General features: G+C 44.2%; 1 protein-coding gene across 2 annotated transcripts in view; it reads left to right on the top strand.

Moving 5' to 3' along the window:
- Positions 1 to 584: 584 nt before the first annotated feature.
- LOC138515668 (C-type lectin domain family 4 member F-like) overlaps positions 585 to 21,995 on the top strand; it is a 281,439-nt gene continuing 260,028 nt past the window's right edge. The window contains exon 1 of one of the 2 annotated variants that reach the window (XM_069630351.1): positions 585 to 742. In XM_069630351.1, the coding sequence (XP_069486452.1) occupies positions 694 to 742 (49 nt within the window). In that variant the 5' untranslated portion in view covers positions 585 to 693. The remainder of the gene's footprint in view (positions 743 to 21,995) is intronic. The other variant, XM_069630350.1, reaches the window with a different exon arrangement.

Genomic DNA, 21,995 nt, shown 5'->3' with positions numbered 1-21,995 from the left:
ATACCTAAGTTTATCCCCCCATCTACTTTTGTGGTGAAATGTAAAAAAAAAAAAAAGATATATATATATATATGTATATATATATATTTACATATTTAATAATCGAGCAAATGTGCCTGCGAGCAAATGGGCCTGCGAGCAAATGCGAGTAAATGGGCCTGCGAGCGAATGTGCCTGCAAGCAAATGGACCACCGAGCAAATGGACATGGAAGCGAATGGGCTAATACCGACAAACTATCCCCTCCCTCTTAGATTGCCCGTCCTAGCTTCTCTGAACTATTTTTCAAGGGTTTATATCTGCGCATGGAATTGTATGCAGAGAACACATATACAAACATGGAATTCTAAGCAAAAGCCACATTCAAAATCCTAAAGCAACCGCAAAGAGCCTCTTCGGGTTACGTTGAGTGTCTTGAAGGAACGGGCCTGTTCCTGAAAGCCAACTGTGATTAGCGATGTCATTCGGTGGTTTCCTGAAATAGTTTACGAAATCAAGAGCTCTTCTAAGAAGAACTCGGAGCCCGAAATGAAAGCTTGCTTTTTCCACCACCCCAGCGTGACTGGCGTCACATTGTCCCGGTTTCCGCTTGTTTTGCTGCTTCTCGGCACCTCGAGGTGCCAGTGTTCCCTGAGACGTTTCTCGTAGGCCATTGTTCGGAGAGGAGGCATCTGGGGTGGCAGGAGAAGGAAGAATGAGGAGTAAAGTGGCGTACGTGAATGAGCTCCCTTTGCCCCCACCTGGTAAGGATGACATAATGACTCGACTTTCTATAGCATGCTGACCTGTACTGGGGGGTTAAGTGGATATTGACATCGCTCCAGGTGTGGCAAAGAACCCTAAGACACACGTTCAAGACAATAAGTGCCAGAGGCCTCCTTAAGACTTTGCCAGTGTGGTGACGTTTCTGGCGGTAATTCCTTTTATTACCACTGTTTTGGACGCTAATGGTACTACTGCCAATTATACTGAACCACAGATCTCTCACCTGAGAGGTGAAGTGGAGTTTTTACAGCCAACATGTTGCTGGGGGTAAATCCTTCACCTTACCTCCCAAAAAAACTGGGATAAAGCTAAACAAATCCCCAATGAGACCTATGAACTCCCAAAATGGAGATTAGCACGGTCCGTACCACCACTCACAATACGGTGGTAAACCCACCGGACTGAGCGACAGTAATGGCAATTCCATGTAACAATCGTGGAGTTACTGCCACACTCATAGTAATGCCTTTCCTCTAATAAAAATGCATCAAACCATGTGGCATAACGTTATCATCAAAACTAATATACAGCGCCAAGATGCCTACAAGATGCTGGAGCTCTCAGCAAGCTACTGTACCATTCAGTACATGTCAATATCGGCTTTAACACAACATGTTATGGCTTCGTCATGTTTCTTCTGACTGTGAAAAACGAGTTTTATTCTTGTAAATTGAGAGTGCACACTGTCTCCATTGAGCTGTGATGTTCCCACGAAATTGAAGCCAAGGGAGAGGAAGAGTAATTTAAAAAGGGAGAAGGGGGTGGACAAATATTGCCATTTTACGTCTCATTTAAATGCAGGAGATTTTCCTTTGACGGCGCAGAATCCTTTCTGCTCGACCCCCCACAGTCTTACTTCATTGCCACAAAGGTGCTATTGGGCTCAACTGTCTGTAGAGGCATTCTGCCCCTCAGCTTAAAAATGTCTGTATTCCCTAGAAAAAAAACATATTATCATTATTATTATTATTATTTAATAGCAATGTATTTATTGAGTGCGGAACAAGCTTCGAGTTGCAACTGAGAGCTTCATAGGGGGTATATGACAATACAGATACAAAACAGTGTGCTTTACAGAGTTATACAACAGTACAGATGCATAACAGTGTGCTTTACAGAGATATACAACAGTACAGATGCATAACAAACAGTACAGATGAATAACAGAGTGTTTTACAGAGGTATACAACAGTACAGATGCATAACAAACAGTACAGACGAATAACAAACAGTGTGCTTTACAGAAGTATACAAAAGTACAGATACATAACAAACAGTACAGATGAATAACAGAGTGTTTTACAGAGGTATACAACAGTACAGATGCATAACAGTGTGCTTTACAGAGATATACAACAGTACAGATGCATAACAAACAGTACAGACGAATAACAAACAGTGTGCTTTACAGAAGTATACAAAAGTACAGATACATAACAAACAGTACAGATGAATAACAGAGTGTTTTACAGAGGTATACAACAGTACAGATGCATAACAGTGTGCTTTACAGAGATATACAACAGTACAGATGCATAACAAACAGTACAGACGAATAACAAACAGTGTGCTTTACAGAAGTATACAAAAGTACAGATGCATAACAAACAGTACAGATGAATAACAGAGTGTTTTACAGAGGTATACAACAGTACAGATGCATAACAGTGTGCTTTACAGAGGTATAGAATGGTACAGATTCATAACGGAGCGCTTTATAGATGTATACAACAGTACAGATGCATAATGGAGCACTTTACAAAGGTATACAACCGTACAGATGCATAACAAACAGTACAGATGCATAACAGAGCGCTTTACAGAGGTAACAACAGTACAGATGCACAACAGAGTTCTTTTCAGAGGTATACAACAGTACAGATGCATAACAGAGTGCTTTTCAGAGGTATACAACAGTACAGATGCATAACAGACAGTACAGATGCATAAGAGATCGCTTTACAGAGGTAACAACATTACAGATGCATAACGGAGCCCTTTACAGAGGTATACAACAATACAGATACATAACATAGTACTTTACAAAGGTATACAACAGTACAGATGCATAACAAACAGTACAGCTGAACAACGGAGTGCTTTACAGAGGTATACAACAGTACAGATGCATAACAGAGTGCTTTACAAAGGTATACAATGGTACAGATGCCTAACAAACAGTACAGATGAATAACAAAGTGCTTTAGAGAGGTGTACGGCAGTACAGGTGCATAACAGAACATTTTGCAGTGGTTTACAACAGTACAGGTGCATAACAGAACATTCTGCAGAGGTGTACAACAGTACAGTTCCAGTAGAAAGTCACAGTTCAACTAAGGGTGTTCGGTCCGTGTAAGGTGGAGGTTGGCGAGGTCTCCTGCTGGTATTTTTCCTGTGCACAGCTGCCAATTGCATGCTGGGAAAGCAAGAATTCTGGTTCCCACTTGCACAACTTCTGGGTCTAAATTGCAGTAAGTGCAGGTGACAGAATGCAAATATATCAGCTCCCAATGTAAGACTGTGCATGGTTAGGCCTCCATTTACTGATAGATGATATGAAAACGGATTGTCATTGTGTGAGCAATGCCATCTTTATTCGTATGCATGGCAGGCAAGTCCAAAACGAATGAATTATTTTGGGCTGCATGCCAGAGTGCTACTCCCCATTGTCTTGTTTCGAAGCCAGGTGTGTTGCCCCTGAGCTGTCCTCCCTGCCCTCGTACCCTAGGAATAAATCCTGTGTGGTCATGTGTGCAGTCATGTGGGCTGATCCGCCTGTGCTAGACACGCCGAGCATTACAAGCTTCTCCAGGACCTCACAACTGTCATTAGCAGTCGCGGGAGGCGGCTTTTGGTGCCAGACGGGGCCGGATAATATGGTGCCAGCGGGAGGCTGTGGGGCACACTGGGAATCAGGGAGGAGCGAGGGGGGTTTGAGGGCGGCTCCCCCCCACCACACCTGGCTCTGCCACTGGTCATTAGCATGATAATCACCTATATCGAAACAATTACTTTTAGTTATTATGTATTGGCTGGTCTAACCTGGACAGACTGGAATGCAATGTTAACTTTCTCCTTCTCAATCTATCAATTGTGTCCATCCAGCCTCTTTGTAAAGACACTTTTTTTTGGTATTACTTTTACAGGATCATCCCTCAAATTAACCCTTGCTTGTTCAATGTTGTGAAAAATCTGCTTGCTGTTCATTCTCTCTAAATCCACAAGGAATCGACGGGTGGATCCATACAATTCCTGTAAAAACCTAGAGAACCTTGCAATGAAGCCGACCCTCAATGGGCCTAAAGCCCAGCTCATACCTCAATGCAACAACTGGCAAATGATTAGGTTTCCACACAGCTGATTCTACGGTGCCCCACTTTATTCAAATTGATGTTGCAAAGACCTCCTGGCCATATAGCAAAGAGGGGATCACCTTCATCCGATACACATCAATAATGGGAGTAAAGATGCATCTACAGGTCTGTTCAACTTAGGGCCTTTTCCAGTCTTTCCACTTACATCACTATCCAACCATTCTAAAAATAATCCTGCTGACCTCAAAAAACTTTGCCATTTACCAGCCTCCCTCCCAACCAACAGTAACATTCTGGAGGCTGCATCGCTACCCAATCACAGACGAAGACCAAACTATGAGCTTTTAAACAATGGATGGAGCTGTGATGCCCTTCATCAAAGCACGGCATCTAACTCCCAGCTTCCAACAAGCTGCCCCTTCGCTCCTTCCCGTTATCTTGCCACCTCACCTTCTCACCGTGTTCCGGAAGGCCGGCCTGCTATCTTAGCCTCCTCCTTGATAGCAAACTAAACCTTCAAAAATGCATTGCACACATCTGCCCGGATGAACCTAACCAACACACACACAATCCATCTCCACCGAACCTGCCTCTCTACTGAAGCCATAACTGTCCTCAGAAAATCCTTGTAATTATTGACCTCTGCTCCAATCTCTTTCTGGCCTTGTCCCTCTACTCTTTGCCCCCCCCAATCCCTAATAAAGTGCTGAACTTTACAATGTGTACCCTCGACAACTTCCCACATTCTTTTGCAAGTCTCCCAATCTCCTCACTCCGAATGACTATCATGCAACACTGGTCTCTTTTCAAATTCCTCCTAATTGGATTTAGATCTTCCTTCTCCACCTAGGAAGTTCTGTCTCCCTTTATTTCTCCTTGGAATTGCAAGTCCGCCTCAAAATGTCAAATCCCTGTGCCACCTGCTTCAACCCTTTACCTCCCTTGCTCTTAGCTCTAAATTTGTAGTGTCCAACTCCAGACCTGGAGGGCTGCAGAGCAGCTAGCCATTTAATGTTCATGAGATAAATGTGCATGCAATGATATGATATGATGGGTTATTTACAACACGCTTAATACCCAGAGGTTTCTAAGCACAGACCCGAAGCTTGAACCTGTGTTGCTCCGTGTCCGCTTGCTTTCTAGGCGAGCACATTGCCCCAGCGCTATCTTCCCAAGACAATGGTTTTATATATATGAAAATGTATCTCCTGAATATTATTGAGGGCTATCCTGAAAACCCATAAGGTTGCGGCCATCAATGACTGGAGATGGACACCCCTGAAGCCACATTCTACTCCTTGCCCTAGAGAACTACATATAACGCATGATGTTTGCTGTACCCAACCCCGCCCACATATGTAAACCATGCCTTCTTTCCTGCAATAGCTCAGATCTTTGCAGCCATCTTCCGTATCAAGAATGTTCTGTGTTATAAGTTGTGGAAGACTCTGCCTCTCAAGATTTACAGCTTCTCTGCATCGCTGCTGGGACACCTGTGGAGAGAGAGAGTCTTAATGCTGTGTTTGGTAACTAAAGGTTACTTTAATTCAACATTGGGCCTGAGGGATGGCGCGCGACCGTACATAACATCATGTCCAATAACTTGATCCAAAGCTCTGTCTTCACCAGTACCAAACTGTAAATACAAGTGTATATTATGGTCAATGTCTGTCTTTATTCTCTCCAAGAATCCTACCAATCCTCCTCTTCCATCTCCCGGTTGGTGTTATGCTCTAATGTGAAAGCTCTGCTACCTGTGTAGGACCTGTTACAATCCCTATCCCTGGGAGTGGGTCACTTTACCACAGAATGTTTCTGCAGAAAGGTTTTCCCACACCCTCCTTTATTTTTTAAGGAACAAAAGCAGGCTTTCAGGGGTGTCCCCTGTGCAATGGGAGGAAGAATTGACAAGTAACTCCTCACAAACAGTCGAGAGGAAGCAGGGAAGGGGGGGGCAGGAAAAGGGTGTGTGGAAAGATGACCCCCGAAGTAGCATTCCCAATAACTTAATGGGCATTGATTCTCCCAATGTATTCAAACCCTAATACTGCTCTTCATGATGTAAGAACTAGAATAAATACATTTTGCACCCTGGGCTCCACACTCAGGAGATGTCCTTGGAGACTCCTCAAGAGATATAAGTGGGCCCTATGTCTTTATATTGATTTACAAGTAATTGTAATTGCTTATTTATAATGCGCTTAAACCCAGAGGTTTCAAAGCGTGGACCCCGGGTTGGAACCTCTTGTTTCCAAGGCGAGCGCATTGCCCATGAGCTGTCCTCCCGGCCCCCAGTATGTTTCTGTACTCTTTTTACCTCGTTACCTCATTGTACCATAGCCAGAATTCACCACTCTGTCAGTCTTTAAGCATATTATTAATAATGGTTTACTGTATTCTGGAAATCATAGACGTTAAACTGGATTACTATATACAGCAATGTCATTTCACCAAAATGCCTGGGGTAGCGGAAGTGGCAGCAGATGCCCCTTGACCTCTGATGACATCACAGGAAGTGATGTCATTTGACCCCACCCTAAAGTGATATCACAGAAAGCAATGGAACACGACCATTTCCCCCTTGACAAAACAGGATGTGGTCACCCATAGCATTGTTTCTAAGTACACTATGAAAAATATGGTTACAATATCATTGTAACGTGATAGCTATTTCATAAATGAATGGATGACCATATGTATTGGCAGAAATAATCATGCTATAACTGCAACTTGCGAAAATCAAAATACATAGTCCAAAATGGATGCTTATTCTACGCTAAATGCTTTTTGGAGTATTTTGTCTGCATTGTGAAGTTGAGGTGTTTAAGAACAGACTAAATCAGGGACTCCCCCTTGAAGTGTGCCTGAAATAAACCTTTAATGAGTCTAGCAATTATTGTTTACAATTCCAGAAAGACAAATTATTTGTTATTCCTATTCTTTTTTTATTTAGGGTCTCTACTCAAAGTGTTATACTTGTGGAACCTGCTGTTTTTTAGGAATTCTGAACAAGAAAGCCAGCCACTCTAGAAACAAAGAGGCACATGGCATTGGCCACAGACCAGGAGCTTCAATTTGTAAAAAATGTTTTTGGGGTAGCAAGGGAGACCACAGGGGTAGCAAGGGAAACCTCAAGGGTTGCAGGTGCGACCCCTGGCGTCCCCTAAATGACGTCCCTGACTATATATCACGCATACTGCGCTCTACCGTCCTGTGCCAGAGGCCTCTGTCCAGTCTTTCTTTTTCGGTGTTGTTTGTGGCTGTATATTTATAGCTTCGATTTCCCCAACATGCACAGTGCTCCCACCCCCTGGAGTGTTTAATTGGCGCTATATGAAACATAACGAGTACCTCGTCTTCAATTCAATACGGTACCTTTGCATTGGTCTGTAGTAGTAATGGTCCTGATCCTCACCTCCCCCAGCCCCCCGTGGTGAGTCTTTTTTCCATATCTGTGCTGCTTTTGCAGTACATAGTGGGATTTATATGTGCACTTGTAGATTGTTCCCCCTTCACAAAGGTTGTTACCTAGTGAAAGCCCTTGTGTGCACAACGCCTTGGGGCTACTTCCTGTCTTCGATGTTTATGATTTAGTTTCTACTAACTACAACCTGCATAGTGCTCACACACACATGGGGTCTTCTTGGCGCTACATGGAACTTATGAAGACATTCTTCAATTCAATGTTGTCCCTGAAACTGCAAAAGCACCAATGGTTTCGAAATAGTAACACGGGGCTTCTTCTTTCGCTTTCGCTTCTCTGACAGGCAACTTCCCTACAACTATGAATAGACAGATTTATGTTTTTACAGTAATAGTGTATTTGTGAAATTGTCTTTTTGGCTGACAAGAAGACTTAAACAAATCGGATTCTCTTCTCAAACAAGAGCTATTCTCGGTTCTCCCATTAAACAAGGAATACTTGCATTTTTCAAAAAAGGTAGCAGGAGCCCCTTTTCAGAAAGAACATGGCATGATAACCTGTTCTGAGATGAGAGTTTGCAGCACACACTTTTTGCTCACTGTACCTTTCACAGATGGGAAACATCCATTTTCATGTCAGTCTTTGTTCTGCCCACATGGGCAGTCCAGCACCGAAATGCTATGGCAATTCTCTTCTGAACAAGAGTACCGTCAGCAACCCCATACACGTGTTTCAGCCTTGTTGGGCCTCATCAGTGAGGTGTAGCTGTGCCTCTCTGACCACAGTGAGCAGGGAGTCCACGTCTGGGTTCCCCCAGGTAACTCGGGGTGACCAATCCCAAGTTTTTTGCAAACATTTTTCAAAAAAGGTAGCCGGCGCCCCGCTCCAGAAAGAACATGGCATGATAACCTGCAAGGAATACTTGCAAGTGCCATGTTTCAGTCTTTCACTAAATTATCTGCAAAGCACCAGGCGTGGCGGCAGCTACAGGCAGGGTTGCAGCTGCCTGCAGTAAATGCAGAGGCAGCTCAATTGATACACAGATATATAGACAGAGCCTGAATGGCATGGTACAGGTGGAACCATCTGTTGGACCGTGCCAGCCACCAGGACCTGCCCGTTATCCCACGGAAAGAAGATGAATGCCACCCCCACCCCCAAACTGTCTTCCACCATAGAGATGGCAGAATAGTTAGTTAGCTGAGTGGGAGCACATCAGTAATACTAGGCGGAAAGCCTGCTGTGTGTAGCACAAGGGAAAGACAAATAAACAAAGTGAGCAAAAGTTCAAAAAAGCATTTTGGTTTAAAAAACTAAATAGCCACAAAAAAAGTTGCATTGAAGAGGTTAGGTGGCATAGAGAAGGACGTTCGAGTCCATGAGGCAACTAGGAGGGTCTCCCCATTCAAACAAGGGAAAGAAGCACTTGGAAATCGACTCATTTTATGAGGCGTGGGTTCGGGATACATGTATATCGTAACCATAATAGAGAGCCGATGCTGGGTGTGTGTGTGGCAAAGCCGAAAAAGATAGCATCTCTTAAGCACTCTTCTCTTCTCTAAACTGGACTGATGTGCCAGCATCAGCTTTGGTCGCCCCAACTATGACTTCTGTCCTCTCGACAAGATCATTAACTTCACTACCAGGACTCTCTTTGAACTCCCTGACTTCACATCTACTTCCTCGTGCCCTCACCAGGATGGATGGGTGATGATGCAAAACAGGGCAAGATTTTAATTTCTTCTCCTGCTTCAGAAATCCATCCAAGATAAGGGACCACTATATATATCCTCTTTGATCCATCTCTACAAGCCTTCTCGTGATCTCCGCTCTGCATCCTCGAATACCCTTGGGGCTTCTCACCCTCCCTCTACTTTCTCTTGCTTCCGCCCTTTCTTTCTTCTTGCTCCACTTGCATGGAATTCTCTTCCCCTGGACATTCGAGAAACAATCCACATGGATTTATTCAAAACCAATCTAAATGCCTACCTCCTCACCTCTGAGTTACCCTCTTAACCTACCTCTCATCTGCCTGCGAGCTAACATTGTTCCCTCGCCTCTAACCTGCCTCTGAGCCGCACTTCCTCTGCCTGCACTCTAGCACTTCTCCCGTAAGAGTCACCTCCCGAGCACAGCCGGCCGCACCACTTACCCTCACTTAGAAATGTCCAGTGTTGGTTGCCCTTAAACTATGTATGTCCACTTATGTATTGTCCCCAGTGACTGTTCCATTTACTCCCCTCCTAAACTGGTGGTCAGAATGTCCCTCAAAATCACCCCATTGTAAGAAGCTCAAAGCTTCCCGTCAAATCTGATTTCTTATCTATTGTACGCTCTTTTGGTATCAAAAGAGCATTGTTCCTCCTGTATATGAATATACATAAATAAATAATAAAGATGGCTTCGGGTGGGAAGAAGAAGTCTCTGAGGGCTATTGCGGGGGAAAGAAGTACTTAGAATTCAAAGAATTATTTTATTTCATGATAGATTTCTTCCACACTAGCGAGCGACATAAAGCTGCCACGGACTCTGCACAGGATTAAGAGAGATTAAAAAGACAGAGGAGGAAGGAACATGTCAATGGTGCTATGACCTTGAGTGTTTGTGGGATGAACAAGTTCGCAGGAGCCGAAAAGGGCCTGGCAGACTGGAGGATGGGCGCAAGCTCAGTGGGGGTAGTGGGGAGACCGAAAGGACAGACGAAGGAATGGTGGCAAGCGGAAGGCAGGTAGAAGGAGAGGGGGAGGGCTGGCGGGAGCAGACAGCCCCACTAGTTCTCTTTCACTAGATCAAAGTATAGCATGTCTTTGAAAATAAAATGTTTTAGTCTCTCAAGAAAAAATAAACTGGGGCAGTATCATATATATACAACATGAGTTCATTCGGTCATAGGCGTTTTGGGTAGAGGTATTCTATCTGCAGTTCAGTCACTGGCACCATATTCCCCAGTACTCAGCCCACTTTCCAGCTGCTGCTATTTTATGGCATTTTGTGGCTGGCAAATGCCTATAACATTTCTACACAAAACCTCAAACTCTTGGCTTTGCCAATGCATGTTACTTTTGGAAATCGATGAGAAATCGATATAAGGAGAGGAATTCCGAGTAGGCTCCTGGAATACCAGGGGCCATACTCATTTGATGAGAACGATTGACAGCAGATTGAACGCCCTGGGTATCCTTTGTTTTCAGGAAACCTGGTTGCGGGAAATACCCCTCTTAGATGGATATACAAGTTCCTTGAATGTTGCCAAAAATAGGGTGAAGGGTGGACCTAGTTCAGGACTGCTGATGATGACAAAAAATGATTCTATGGGCCAGGTGATAAACTGTTTTCATCCAAACTCTTTAATCCCAATATTGCTAATTAAATTAATAGGTTCTTTAGTAGATAAGGAGGGAATTTTAATACTGTTTAGCTTATACTGGAATCCACAGGCCAAGGAGTCCAATTCATTCATTCTGGAAATGACAAAGTGGATTGATAAATTCAGAGAAGAATTTATCTACCCTTGTATCACTATATGTGGTGATCTAAATATTGATTGTTTAACACTGGCACTGAAGAGGCCTCTAAAACCGGGATAGAAACTCCAAAGTAAAAAAAACACAAAGGCAAAGCAGTGGTGGAAAGAAACTGAAATTAGAGATCTCCAGATGTTGAATGGGCAGGTGAACGGTGATCGAGAAGGAGCACCAGCATGGCATTTGCCGTCAGCCAGTGCGACAATGGACCATTATTTCATTGATTCAAGAACCTTTCATAGGGTTGTTTCTCTAACCATACTTGATACAGAAAAGAGCAATAATAATCCATTAATATTGACCTGTAGAAGACCTAGTACATTAATTTAATGCCCAAAAAAGAAATCAGGTCACATTGATCTCAGACTGTATTATTGGAAACAAATAGAAGCAGGCTCCGTATTAACCGTGAATCAATACCAAGACTGACTAACGTGTTGCACGATTGGCTTTCAAGTCAAGCTGCCTGATTTGATTAGGAAGCCTGCCTTATGATTTTTAGAGAGGGGCCCGGGAGAAATGGTAAAACACCCTTTAAAACCAAACACCACTACGAAAGAACTATGGCAGAAAGGAAGACTTTATTAAGAAAGGATCTTAAAAGCTTGACATGTCTACCACTTGAGATCAGGCTTAAGGAATCCAAAAAAAGAAACAAAAATGTCATAACTGGGTGGCTTCTCATAGAGCAATCCTATACCCAAGGGACTGTGAGATCATGTTACAGGCTGCCCTGTCAAACGACGGAAAGAACTTGTGGGTTTTCTTGAACAAGAAGGAAGAAGTTAGTGGTGATTTCCAACTTAATCCCATACACCAGTCGGGCTGGATCTCCCATTTCGAGGCTTTATTTACTGGATTGCCCCATAGCGAGCTCCCGCTTTCTCAGGTACCGTCCGGTCTGTGGGACATTGCTCTAGATAGAATGGAAATCAAAAACATCATTATAAAAGCCAGAGCATATAGAGCTCCCGGACCCGATGCAATGACAAAGTCCATGCTAAAATTGGCTCCTCATTCATGGACAGACTTTGGCATGAGGCTCTTTGAACACATTGTAAGTCAGGGAAGGGTGCCTCCTTCATGGAAAAAGGTGATTATCGTCCCCATCTTCAAAAGAGGTGATAGGCAGAACCCTAGGAACTATAGGCCTATCACCCTTTTGGATGTTTGGGGAAAATATTTGCAGTACTTCTGAAACGCCTAAAAGAATGGATAAAAATGTCAAAATCCTTCGATCAGAGGCAAACAGGCTTTGTTAGCGGCACAAATTGCAGATTAAATCTGCTAATATTACATTTGCGTAAAACAAAAATATTAAACGAAAAGGGGTGCCTCCATGTAGACTGTATAGACATGGAGGGGGCATTCGACTCCATTGACAGAGAGCTTCTATGATCCAATCTAAAGGATAGGGGTTGTCCACAACACCTGGTAGCCGCAATAAAAGATCTTTACACAGGAGCAACCCTACAAATCAGGCTAAATAAAGATGGGAGTCTGACTAAAGAAATTAAATCCACATAAGGGCCTTAAACAGGGGTGTCCCCTGGCACGTATATTGTACATCTTCTTCATCAGTGATATGGCAAAAGTATTGGACCCCCCAAGATTGTGTCCGCCAAAATTCAATACTGAATCGGCCGGTTGGTTACTATACGCGGACGATCTAGTCTTGCTTGATAAGACTACCTTGGACCTGCAAAAGAAACTGGATGCACTACAAGCTTATGTCACCTCTAATAACCAAAAAATAAATGCGGATCAATCGGAAATCGTCCTAATTCAAAAACAGAGAGGCAAAAGAAAAACAGCATTTGAATGGAAGCTGGGAACCAGTACAATGACCCCAACAAACTCTAATAAATATTTGGGGATCATGATTAGTGCCAGCAGAACTGAGTCAGCATGGATTGCAAATCTAATACTGAAAACCAACCAATTGATAGCTCAGGCACTTGTGATCAAAAGAACATTTGGAAAATGTTCTCTATTGGTGGTGATTCGATTTTACAAAAAAAACTGGTGCCTGTTCTGTCCTATGGTGGTGAAGCTGACCTGGGTATATCCTGGGAAATCTGGTAAAACTTGAGGGCAGATTTTAGAAAAGACTTCTAAGACTTCCAAATTCAATACCTATAGCAATTGTAAGACATGAGCTGTGCCTGATTTCCATGCACGCTATAATCTTCTGGAAATCCCTTTCGGTCTTTGGTAAATTGAACCCTTGCAACTGCTCAACGCAATATGACATTATTAAGAAAAGAGGTGATTGTACATTCGAATGGGCCTTGAATGAATGGACTGCTCATTGTCAGGAAATACTGGAACAACTCGGCCAACCCGTTAAAAATCCATGTGAAATTCCGCTACAGGTTAAGAGAATGTTATGGGCTGCTCATTGGTCCATAATAGAGGCAAAAAGTTCAGCTTCAAAAAACCATAATCTTTTTGAAGACATTGAATAATCAGTTCAATGTAGTGCCTTTATATTTGAGGAAGCATCCGTCTCCTGGTTTCCGTGATACCTACCTAAGATTTTGTCTGAATATTCTTCACACAAGGGCTGTGCTGTTCCGCTATGGGGGAAGGGCAAAGGAAAAGAGTTACCGACTTGTAATCACCAAGAGGAAACTCTGCAGCACCTGCCCTTTATTGCCCTGTTCTCCGGACTGAGAGTACTTTAATACTCTATGAACAATTGAAGAATACTGCAGGTACTGACCTTGAGCATTGTTGGGAAAAATTATACAGGGGAGCCGCTCAATCTGTAATTAAATGTATGGTAATTCTTTTGGAAAGAATCTTTAACCATACATTTAGAGACAATCTTGAAGTGCCAAAAGCGATTATTTGACAAACTCTAATATTTTATTCCCCAACCCTGAATTTAGAACCAGCAATGTGAATGGGACGCTGAGATGGGAACAGGGACTATTTATTTTCATCAAACATTTATTTGAGTTTTTATTCAAGAATAAACAATACATCTACTGATAAACCTTATAAAGGCGCCTCAAACCCCCCAAACCTTAAACACCAATAAGGTCATGACAGCAGAAGCATCAGTTTTGTTAGTTAACATTTCAAAAACATTTATATGATTCACATGTCCTCCAGGGGTGTAACTATTCAACAGAGCATTAATCCAGTCAGCGGGAATCATCCTATTTCTGCCAGATTTTGTGTGCTTCCACCGGGCACCCCCTTGCAGTGTACACTCGGTGTTCCATTGTGGCACAGACAACTACACCCTTGACCCATTGTTCATCTCTGGGTGTTGTCTCTGAGCCCCACAGCTGTGCAATGTTCCTCCTAAGTACTGCCGTGGCAGTCGACAGAAACAGTTTTTCATATCTTGACAGATCGCATTTATCATCCACCCCTAGCAATAGCTGTGTTGGCTCCCTTAATATCATTTTACTCATGACTCTAGATAGCTCATCACATCATGCCTGCCAATATTGTTGTATGTGGTGGCACTCCCATAAAATGTGCAAAAAGGTACCTACATCACGTCCACAGCACAGGCATAGTGGATTAGAGACCTTGCCCCGGCGGTAGAGTGCCACTCTCGGGTAGTATGTGTGGGGAACACTGACTATTAATATTGATTGAGTATGGGCTTCTAGTATTCTTTCCTTTTCCTTTTTCCTCTTTTTTTTTAAAATTGATAATGGAGAAACAAAAGTTTTTGAATTAAAACTGTATGGTTAATAAAAAATAAAAAAAATACATGTTTTTCATCATCCCGTCAAACTTGGATTTGCACAATACCACTGGAGAGGCCATTGGAATAGATGGATGAGCCTGAGAGATAGTAATTGTAATTTTAAATTGTAATTGTTTTTTTCAAACGCGCTTAATACGCAGAGGTTTCTAAGTGCGGACCCGGGGATCGAACCTGTGGTGAGCCACGTCTTGTTTCCAAGGCGAGCATGTTCAGTATCGAATGCATTTCAGAAGTTGCAGTGAAGGGGAGATAAAGGCAGCAAACATTTATTAAGTAGCCAAGGTGAGCGCATTGAACCTTGGACTACCCCACAATTGAGGTGAGGACTGTAGCTTCTGGGAGAACAGGATCTGCGCGGAACTGTGATTCTCTGTCTGACAAGAATGAGGGGATCTCTGCTAGGGCCGCTCCACCAGAATCATGTATGAGGTGGCTAATTACAGTGGCATGTCAACAACCACTGATTTTATCCAGAGCACGCAGGTGAAAGACAATCTATCTAAATGTTGTAATCATGGATAGACAGGATTACATTGCCATGGGAATGAAACATATAAACACAGATGGATGTTATCAGGCATTGGCTACTAGCCCTCACAATTCACTCAAAATAACAGTGTCCGCATTAATACATCACTGGCATTCAAAGGGGGTATTGCCAAATGTAGAAAGAGAATACTTAACAGTGGATGGACCAATAAGGCCCATGATTTACTTCTTACCTAAGGTGCACAAAACATTCCACAATATCCCAGAATGTAGACCCATAGTGAGCTGTCGAGGTGGCATCCTGGAACCGATGGCCCTTCAGGACAAGTGGACTGAGCTTTACTGTGTGCTGGAAAAAGTCAGTGAGGTGAATTATATCATTGATGTGAAAGAACCTAAACAGATGTGCAGGGTCTTTCATGCCAACCAGCCAAAACCCCATCATAACAGGGATGACTTGTTCATGGCGTAAGTGACTGACGGAGAGACTGAGGAGACTGATCCCCTCCCAGACCTCCTGGAAACTGAAGCCACAGATGGGTCAGTTGAGGGTATCAACCTTGCAATGGACCTGTCAGAGCAGCAACTGACAGATTGTCACTGTTTACTGGGATAGTTTGCCAGTCTGCTTTCTCGGAATCCCGGTCACGCAGATTGGTGCACCCATGATGTGGACACTGGAGATAGTAAGCCGGTGAAGAGTAGGATTCACCGGATGGCCAATAAGGTCAGGGACACCATCAAGGAGGATGTTTCCAAGATGCTGTCCCTAGGAGTGAAAGAGCCATCCCACAGCCCCTGGGCTAGCCCATTGGTACTGGTCCCTAAATGACCAGTGGTGCGAAGACAGAAGTTTGCCTTTGTGCGGACTACAGGGGGCTCAATTCTGTCATAAAGGCAGATTCTCAACCCATTCCTCAGGCAGATGAACTAATTGAACAGCTTTGCACTGCCAAGTACATGAGTACCTTTGACCTCACAGCATGGTACTGGCATCTCAGCTTGAATGATGGAGCGAGAGAGAGGTCAGCATTCTCAACCGCAGAAGGACATTATTAGTTCACTCTGATGCCTTTCAGATTGAAAAATGCCCCAGACACTTTTCAGCGAATGGTTATCCAGGTTTTGTCTGGGCTGGAAAACATCAGTGTCGCCTATTTAGAAGACATTGCTGGTTTCAGCAACACCTGGGAGGTTCACTTATCCCACTCTGGTTATGACCTCATGCATACAGGAAATCTGGGGATCCAGGATTGGTTTATTAAGGTAGGATTAGCCTACACCAATCAATGTGGCCATTTTGGTTTTTGGGCAAATCATCTGAAGACTTTGCAAGAAGTAACAAGAAGAACTCATTTGGATGCTGGCTGAAGGTACAGTCTGTCGTACAGCTTCTGCCAGTAAAGGAAGGCCAGGATTTCCAAAGAGGGAAGCAAAATCTGCAAGAGAACAGATGGAGATGCTGAATCCAGGGGACCCTCCAGCATCTGCATAACCGGTAACCAGCCAGCACACAGCATTCCCTGCTAGGCTCTGGAAGCATGCTTCCTCTGTGGGAAGTTCCAGAGAGTCTCTGAACCAAACCAAGGAAAAGGCCGTTGCCTGCAACACTCTCTGCAACTTTGGGCACAACCGCAGTGAAGAGACTAGGGTAGTGCATCAACAAGCATCAACCAGCCTCTGCCTTAAAGGGCATTTTTGAGCTAGTAGTGTCCATCAAGCTTCAACCGACTGCACCGCTGACTGCTCGCTGCATTTGCTCACACCGTTCGTGACACCTCGACCAGTGCTTCAGACCTACCGACCAGCACTGAGCCAATTATTTATGACTCAAAGATGGCATGAAGGCCAGCCTGCAGTCGTCGAACTGCCTGCCGCTTGATACCCGCAGCTGTCTACCTTCTTGAACTCTGTCGCAGGAGCTGCAAAGCACCCTGAAACCGACTCGACCCTGTCGATCACCAATAACTTCTACAAGCACCATGTACATTGTGGTTATTATTTAAGGCCATTATTGATATTTAACAACCCATTGCTCGCATGGTGCTGAAACTAAGTATCCTTGACCTATTGCGATTAATCACTTTACTGACTACCCTCCTGTCCGTATCCAGAGAGCATCCCATTTCCTTCTTTGAAACTGTCTGTCTCCGGCTTACCTTTACAGGGTGGATTGTATTTTGTAGTATGCTAGAACTGTCTGTTGTGATAATAATAAAGTAGATATTTGTATACACCCTAGACTGAACCATCCATTTATCATTGAGTAATGATTGTATTTTCGCTGTGTTGTAACTAACCAACGACCCGCAACCTTGCAGAGATAGGCCTACCGTTCCGTCAACGTTACCAAAATTGGACGAGGTTTATAATTTGTTTGTGTTTCCAATCTGTTTGGATCCCTTCTGGTGTACTAGAGGTGTGAGGGTGATTGATGGTTTAGGGACCAATATTCATCCCTGGAGCACTGGTGCCCCGGACGTTGATTCATCACAGTGAGATAGAGGGAGAGAAAGAGAGAGAGGGAGGGACATGGGGAGAGAGAGAGAGAGAGCAAAGAGTGAAAGAAAGAGTGAGAGCACAGGGTGAAAGAGATAGAGACATGGGAAGAGAGCGAGAGACATCGGATGAGACAGAGAGAGAGAGACAGAGACATGGGAAGAGAGATAGAGAGGGAGAGACGCAGTGTGAGAGAGAGAGAGATGAAGGGAGAGCGGAAGGGAGAGAGACTGAGACAGAGACATAGGGCCTCATTACGAGTATGGAGGTAGCTATGCCGCTTTTAGTAGCATGGCTACCCCCATACCGGGAACCGGGTACCGGGTCTGGGTTCCTTGAATGGGGAAATACCGGCCCATTCCGACCTTGGAGGGCCCGGTATTTCCCCATTCAAGGAACCCAGACCCGGTACATCCCCATTCCCATTGAGCCCCATAGGGCTCAATGGGAATGGGCAGGATGCTAACAACGGCCCCGTGAATGACAGGCCCGTTGTTAGCATCCTGGTCTGCTCGCGCGAGCCGCTAAGGATGCCTGGTTTTACCAGACGTCCTTAGCAGGTCCCACGAGCAGACCTCGTAATGAGACGGTAGACGGTTAACGAGGCCGGCAGCTCTACCAGCGCCGTTACCCCTCTACCGCCAGGGTCGTAATGAGGCCCATAGTGTGAGAGAGAGCGAGGGGAAAAGAGAGAGAACTGGTTTCGACATATGGTAATCTGGGTACAACTAGTTTAGGTGGAATTATGTATATTTTCCATTTGTAGGGGCTCAATGGACAATTTAGCTTCTTCTTGGTGCTTTGGGAGATTCTAGCAATGGTTCCTTCAGTTTGCCTTGTTTTTGCAGAGGGGGTTGAATTCTGTCCTAAAGGACATCAGAATTTGGCCAGTCCTATCTTTCTTGGGAGATTATCCTCCTTGTATCCTCCAGAAGCAGGGAGTCTGTATCTGTTTGGCGTGTTTGAGATCCCCTGGCGGTGGCCTGTGCAGAGCGAATGGCTCTATTGGGTCGGTATTGGGAGCTCATTTCCTTTGGATAATGCAGTGCAGAGTAAGGTGCAGAAACCTCTTGCCACTTGTATACAAGACGCACTATCCTGTAGGAGATACTGATCTCTTCCGGAAGCCAGGGTATACTTTGAGTTGGTTGGTGACAGGCTGGCATTTCCCGATGCCTAGTTCGTACCTACCCAGAGTGTACTGGACTTTTGAGATCAGCCTTTTCATTTTATGATTGTCAAGGCCCATCTAGAGTTAGTGCAAGTGTGCTCTCGCCACCATTTGGGGTGCGTCATTGTGAAGGACTATCATTTGAAAGAATGTTGACTGAAACTCGTTGCTCACCTGTGCATTCAAGCTGAGCTCAGCATTCCATTTCACCAAATAATGTTGCAGGATGCATAGTGTTGGGGGTTTGCTGAGTAAGGGAGCAGGCCATAGACTAGGATTTCAGTTTTAGCACCATTTGGCGTGAGGCTGTATTTCCCCATCCATCCGCTGTATGGCTTTACGTCCATTTAACGAGATAACAAATTGATCTTCTTAATTGAGAGATACATACGTCATTGACGTAAAAGTCAAAGTCAGGTTGGTATTTAGGTTTCCTCTTCGTACCGTTTGGCTGCCATCAAGCAAGAAGAACTCAAACCACCTCAGTGCAGAATGGGAGAAGCTGACCGAGTTTTACTGGCAGTGGCTGCGGCTAGGGCAAGCATGATCTGCGTGCGGAGGGAACCTTGACCTTCTAGGCGTAATATGTCATCTAATAGTGAGGGCAGTGCAGATTCTGTTTTATGTCTGTGCAGCGAAGATTGCATCCAGCATCCTGGGTTTCCATTGTAGACCTACAATGGTGGAGTAATTGCCGCCATCTTTGGATCCCAAGGATGGGTGGCGACCATTGCATGTACAAAGATTTCTTTCAATGAGCAGATGGACTTATCGCCGAGACAGATTTGTCAGGTGATAAAGGTGTTTAGAGGCGAGGAAGGTATGTTCCATTACGGTTGGGAACTGTTTCTATAAAGCTTTTTGAAGTGCCAGGATGACAGCAGGTGATAATTTTGTAGCAGGTGAGGGGTGACACCTACGCTTGGATGTGGATCAGTCTGCAGGTGGAGGTCCGCTTCGAAGATCTAGAATACTCCCTGCAGAGTAAACAGCACAATGTACAGTTTGAGCTGGCCTCAATCTTCGACCAAGGTCAAATTGAAGTTAGGTTTATAAGAACCATTCTGAACTAACATTTAGAAGCCAGATTACATAGGTCAGGACCATAACAGTTAATGATTTTATGGAAATGCAGAAGGAGCTCCAGAGATTGGTTCTTAAGTCTGTACATTAACTTGCAACGTATTCTGGGTAACTACCCACTGAGTCACTATGTTGTTTGTCTTAGATTTAGGAAGAAGAAGTCATCACCGAACAATATGGCCATCATGGGTAGATTTCTGTGGCAGGGCCAGCCCACCAACTCCCTATCGCGGCCTAATGTGCACATAACATCTATTCTTTCTGACAATTTCCCATACATGAAATTCCAGTCCGGTGAGGGCGTTCACCCCCACAAGCTTGTTCAGGCCATACTAATGGGATAAAGGCGCTATATAAATGACAAACTACCAGTACTATAGCTAAGGGTGATTTTCAGTATCTGCATTTACTGAAATTGGGTTTTTGCCATTAGGTCCAATGCACAAATGAAGGAAGGATGGATTCAATCATTCTTTGTAGGACAATGTACATGTGTGTACTGTAAGGGTGCAGACGTACGACTGTGACACAGTGGGGCCATGGTTGATGGTAAAGGCTTTTATTTATGAGTGAAAACGAAAAGAAAAACCCTTGCTTGCCATAACTGTAAGAGGGGTTCCCTGCCTCAACCAAAAACACAACGGGACCAGTCAGGATGTCCAAATCAAATGTCTGCAGTCCTATATCAGAATCGCTGCAAGTGCCTTTAGAAAACACAGTATAAAGTTCCGAATTGGAAGGTTCTTTAAGTTACAGTTCACTTTCAACCGATGAGGGAATGTCTCTATTCCAGTGGTCGTTCTCAAGCCTCTGGTACAGTCACTTTCAACTGATGGGGGAATGTCTCCCTTCCTGTGGCCTTTCTCAGGCTTCTGGTACAGTTCACTGTCAACTGATGGGGGGAATGTTTCTATTCCTGTGGCCTTTCTCCAGCTTCTGGTACAGTTCGCTGTCAACTGATGGGGGCATGTCTCCATTCCTGTGGCGTTTCTCAGGCTTCTGGTACAGTTCACATTTATCTGATGGGGAATGTCTCACTTCCTGTGGCATTTCTCAGGTTTCTGGCACAGTTCAACAACGGATGGGAGAATTGTCCCTTCCCATGGCCTTTCTAAGGCTTTTGGTACAGTTCAACAACTTGTGGGGGGATGTCTCCCTTCCCCTGGCCTTTCTCAAGCTTCTGGTACAGATCAACAACTGATGGGGGTATGTATCCCTTCCCCAGCCTTTCTCAGGCTTCTGGTACAGTTCAACAACTGGTGGGGGGATGTCTCCCTTCCCCTGGCCTTTCTCAAACTTCTGGTACAGATCAACAACTGATGGGGGAATGTATCCCTTCCCCAGCCTTTCTCAGGCTTTTGGTACAGTTCAACAACTGGTGGGGGAATGTGTCCCTGTGAAACTAGAAATGTTGCCTGTGATTTCTATGTAAACAAAAATAGAGCAGAATCACAAAGACACAGGAAATCGGTTAATTTCAAAGCACAAAATGCATCTTTATTCATGCCTTGCATTGCTTGGCATAATGTCACTAATCACTACATAAGCAAGCAAATCAGCACTCTCTAAGCATGAGTGCTTTTAGTAATCCCAACCCTCCCAGCTTCTCCTAGAAAGGCTCTCTCCCTCACAGCCAGTTCTCTAGGACTGTGCTCTGAGTCTGTCTCCTCATGAGACAGCTTCCTTCCCTCTAGCTCTCTCTCATACCAGCTCACCAACACACTCCTACTCCCCTCTCCTTCTCCATCTACTGCCATCTGAATCTGCTCAAAAGAAACCCCACAGTTATACATTAGCATTGTAGTGCTGTGACACACTCATTACATTTATGCGCAGTAAGCATTTCATAGAAAACAGCATGTGTCTATCTACGTGCATACATTGATATGGCGTGAACTATACTAGTCACAGTGACATGTCTCTCCATTCTCTTAAGAACAGAACAACCTATCGCTAACATTCTCACATTGAGACAGGAGTCTCATTTGCAAAGC

The sequence above is a fragment of the Ambystoma mexicanum genome, chromosome 6q (genome assembly GCF_040938575.1).
Source record: "Ambystoma mexicanum isolate Mex_15411 chromosome 6q, UKY_AmexF1_1, whole genome shotgun sequence".
Classification (NCBI taxonomy): domain Eukaryota; kingdom Metazoa; phylum Chordata; class Amphibia; order Caudata; family Ambystomatidae; genus Ambystoma; species Ambystoma mexicanum.
Note: the sequence above shows the minus strand (reverse complement) of the source record. Positions and strands in the feature narration are given on the sequence as shown.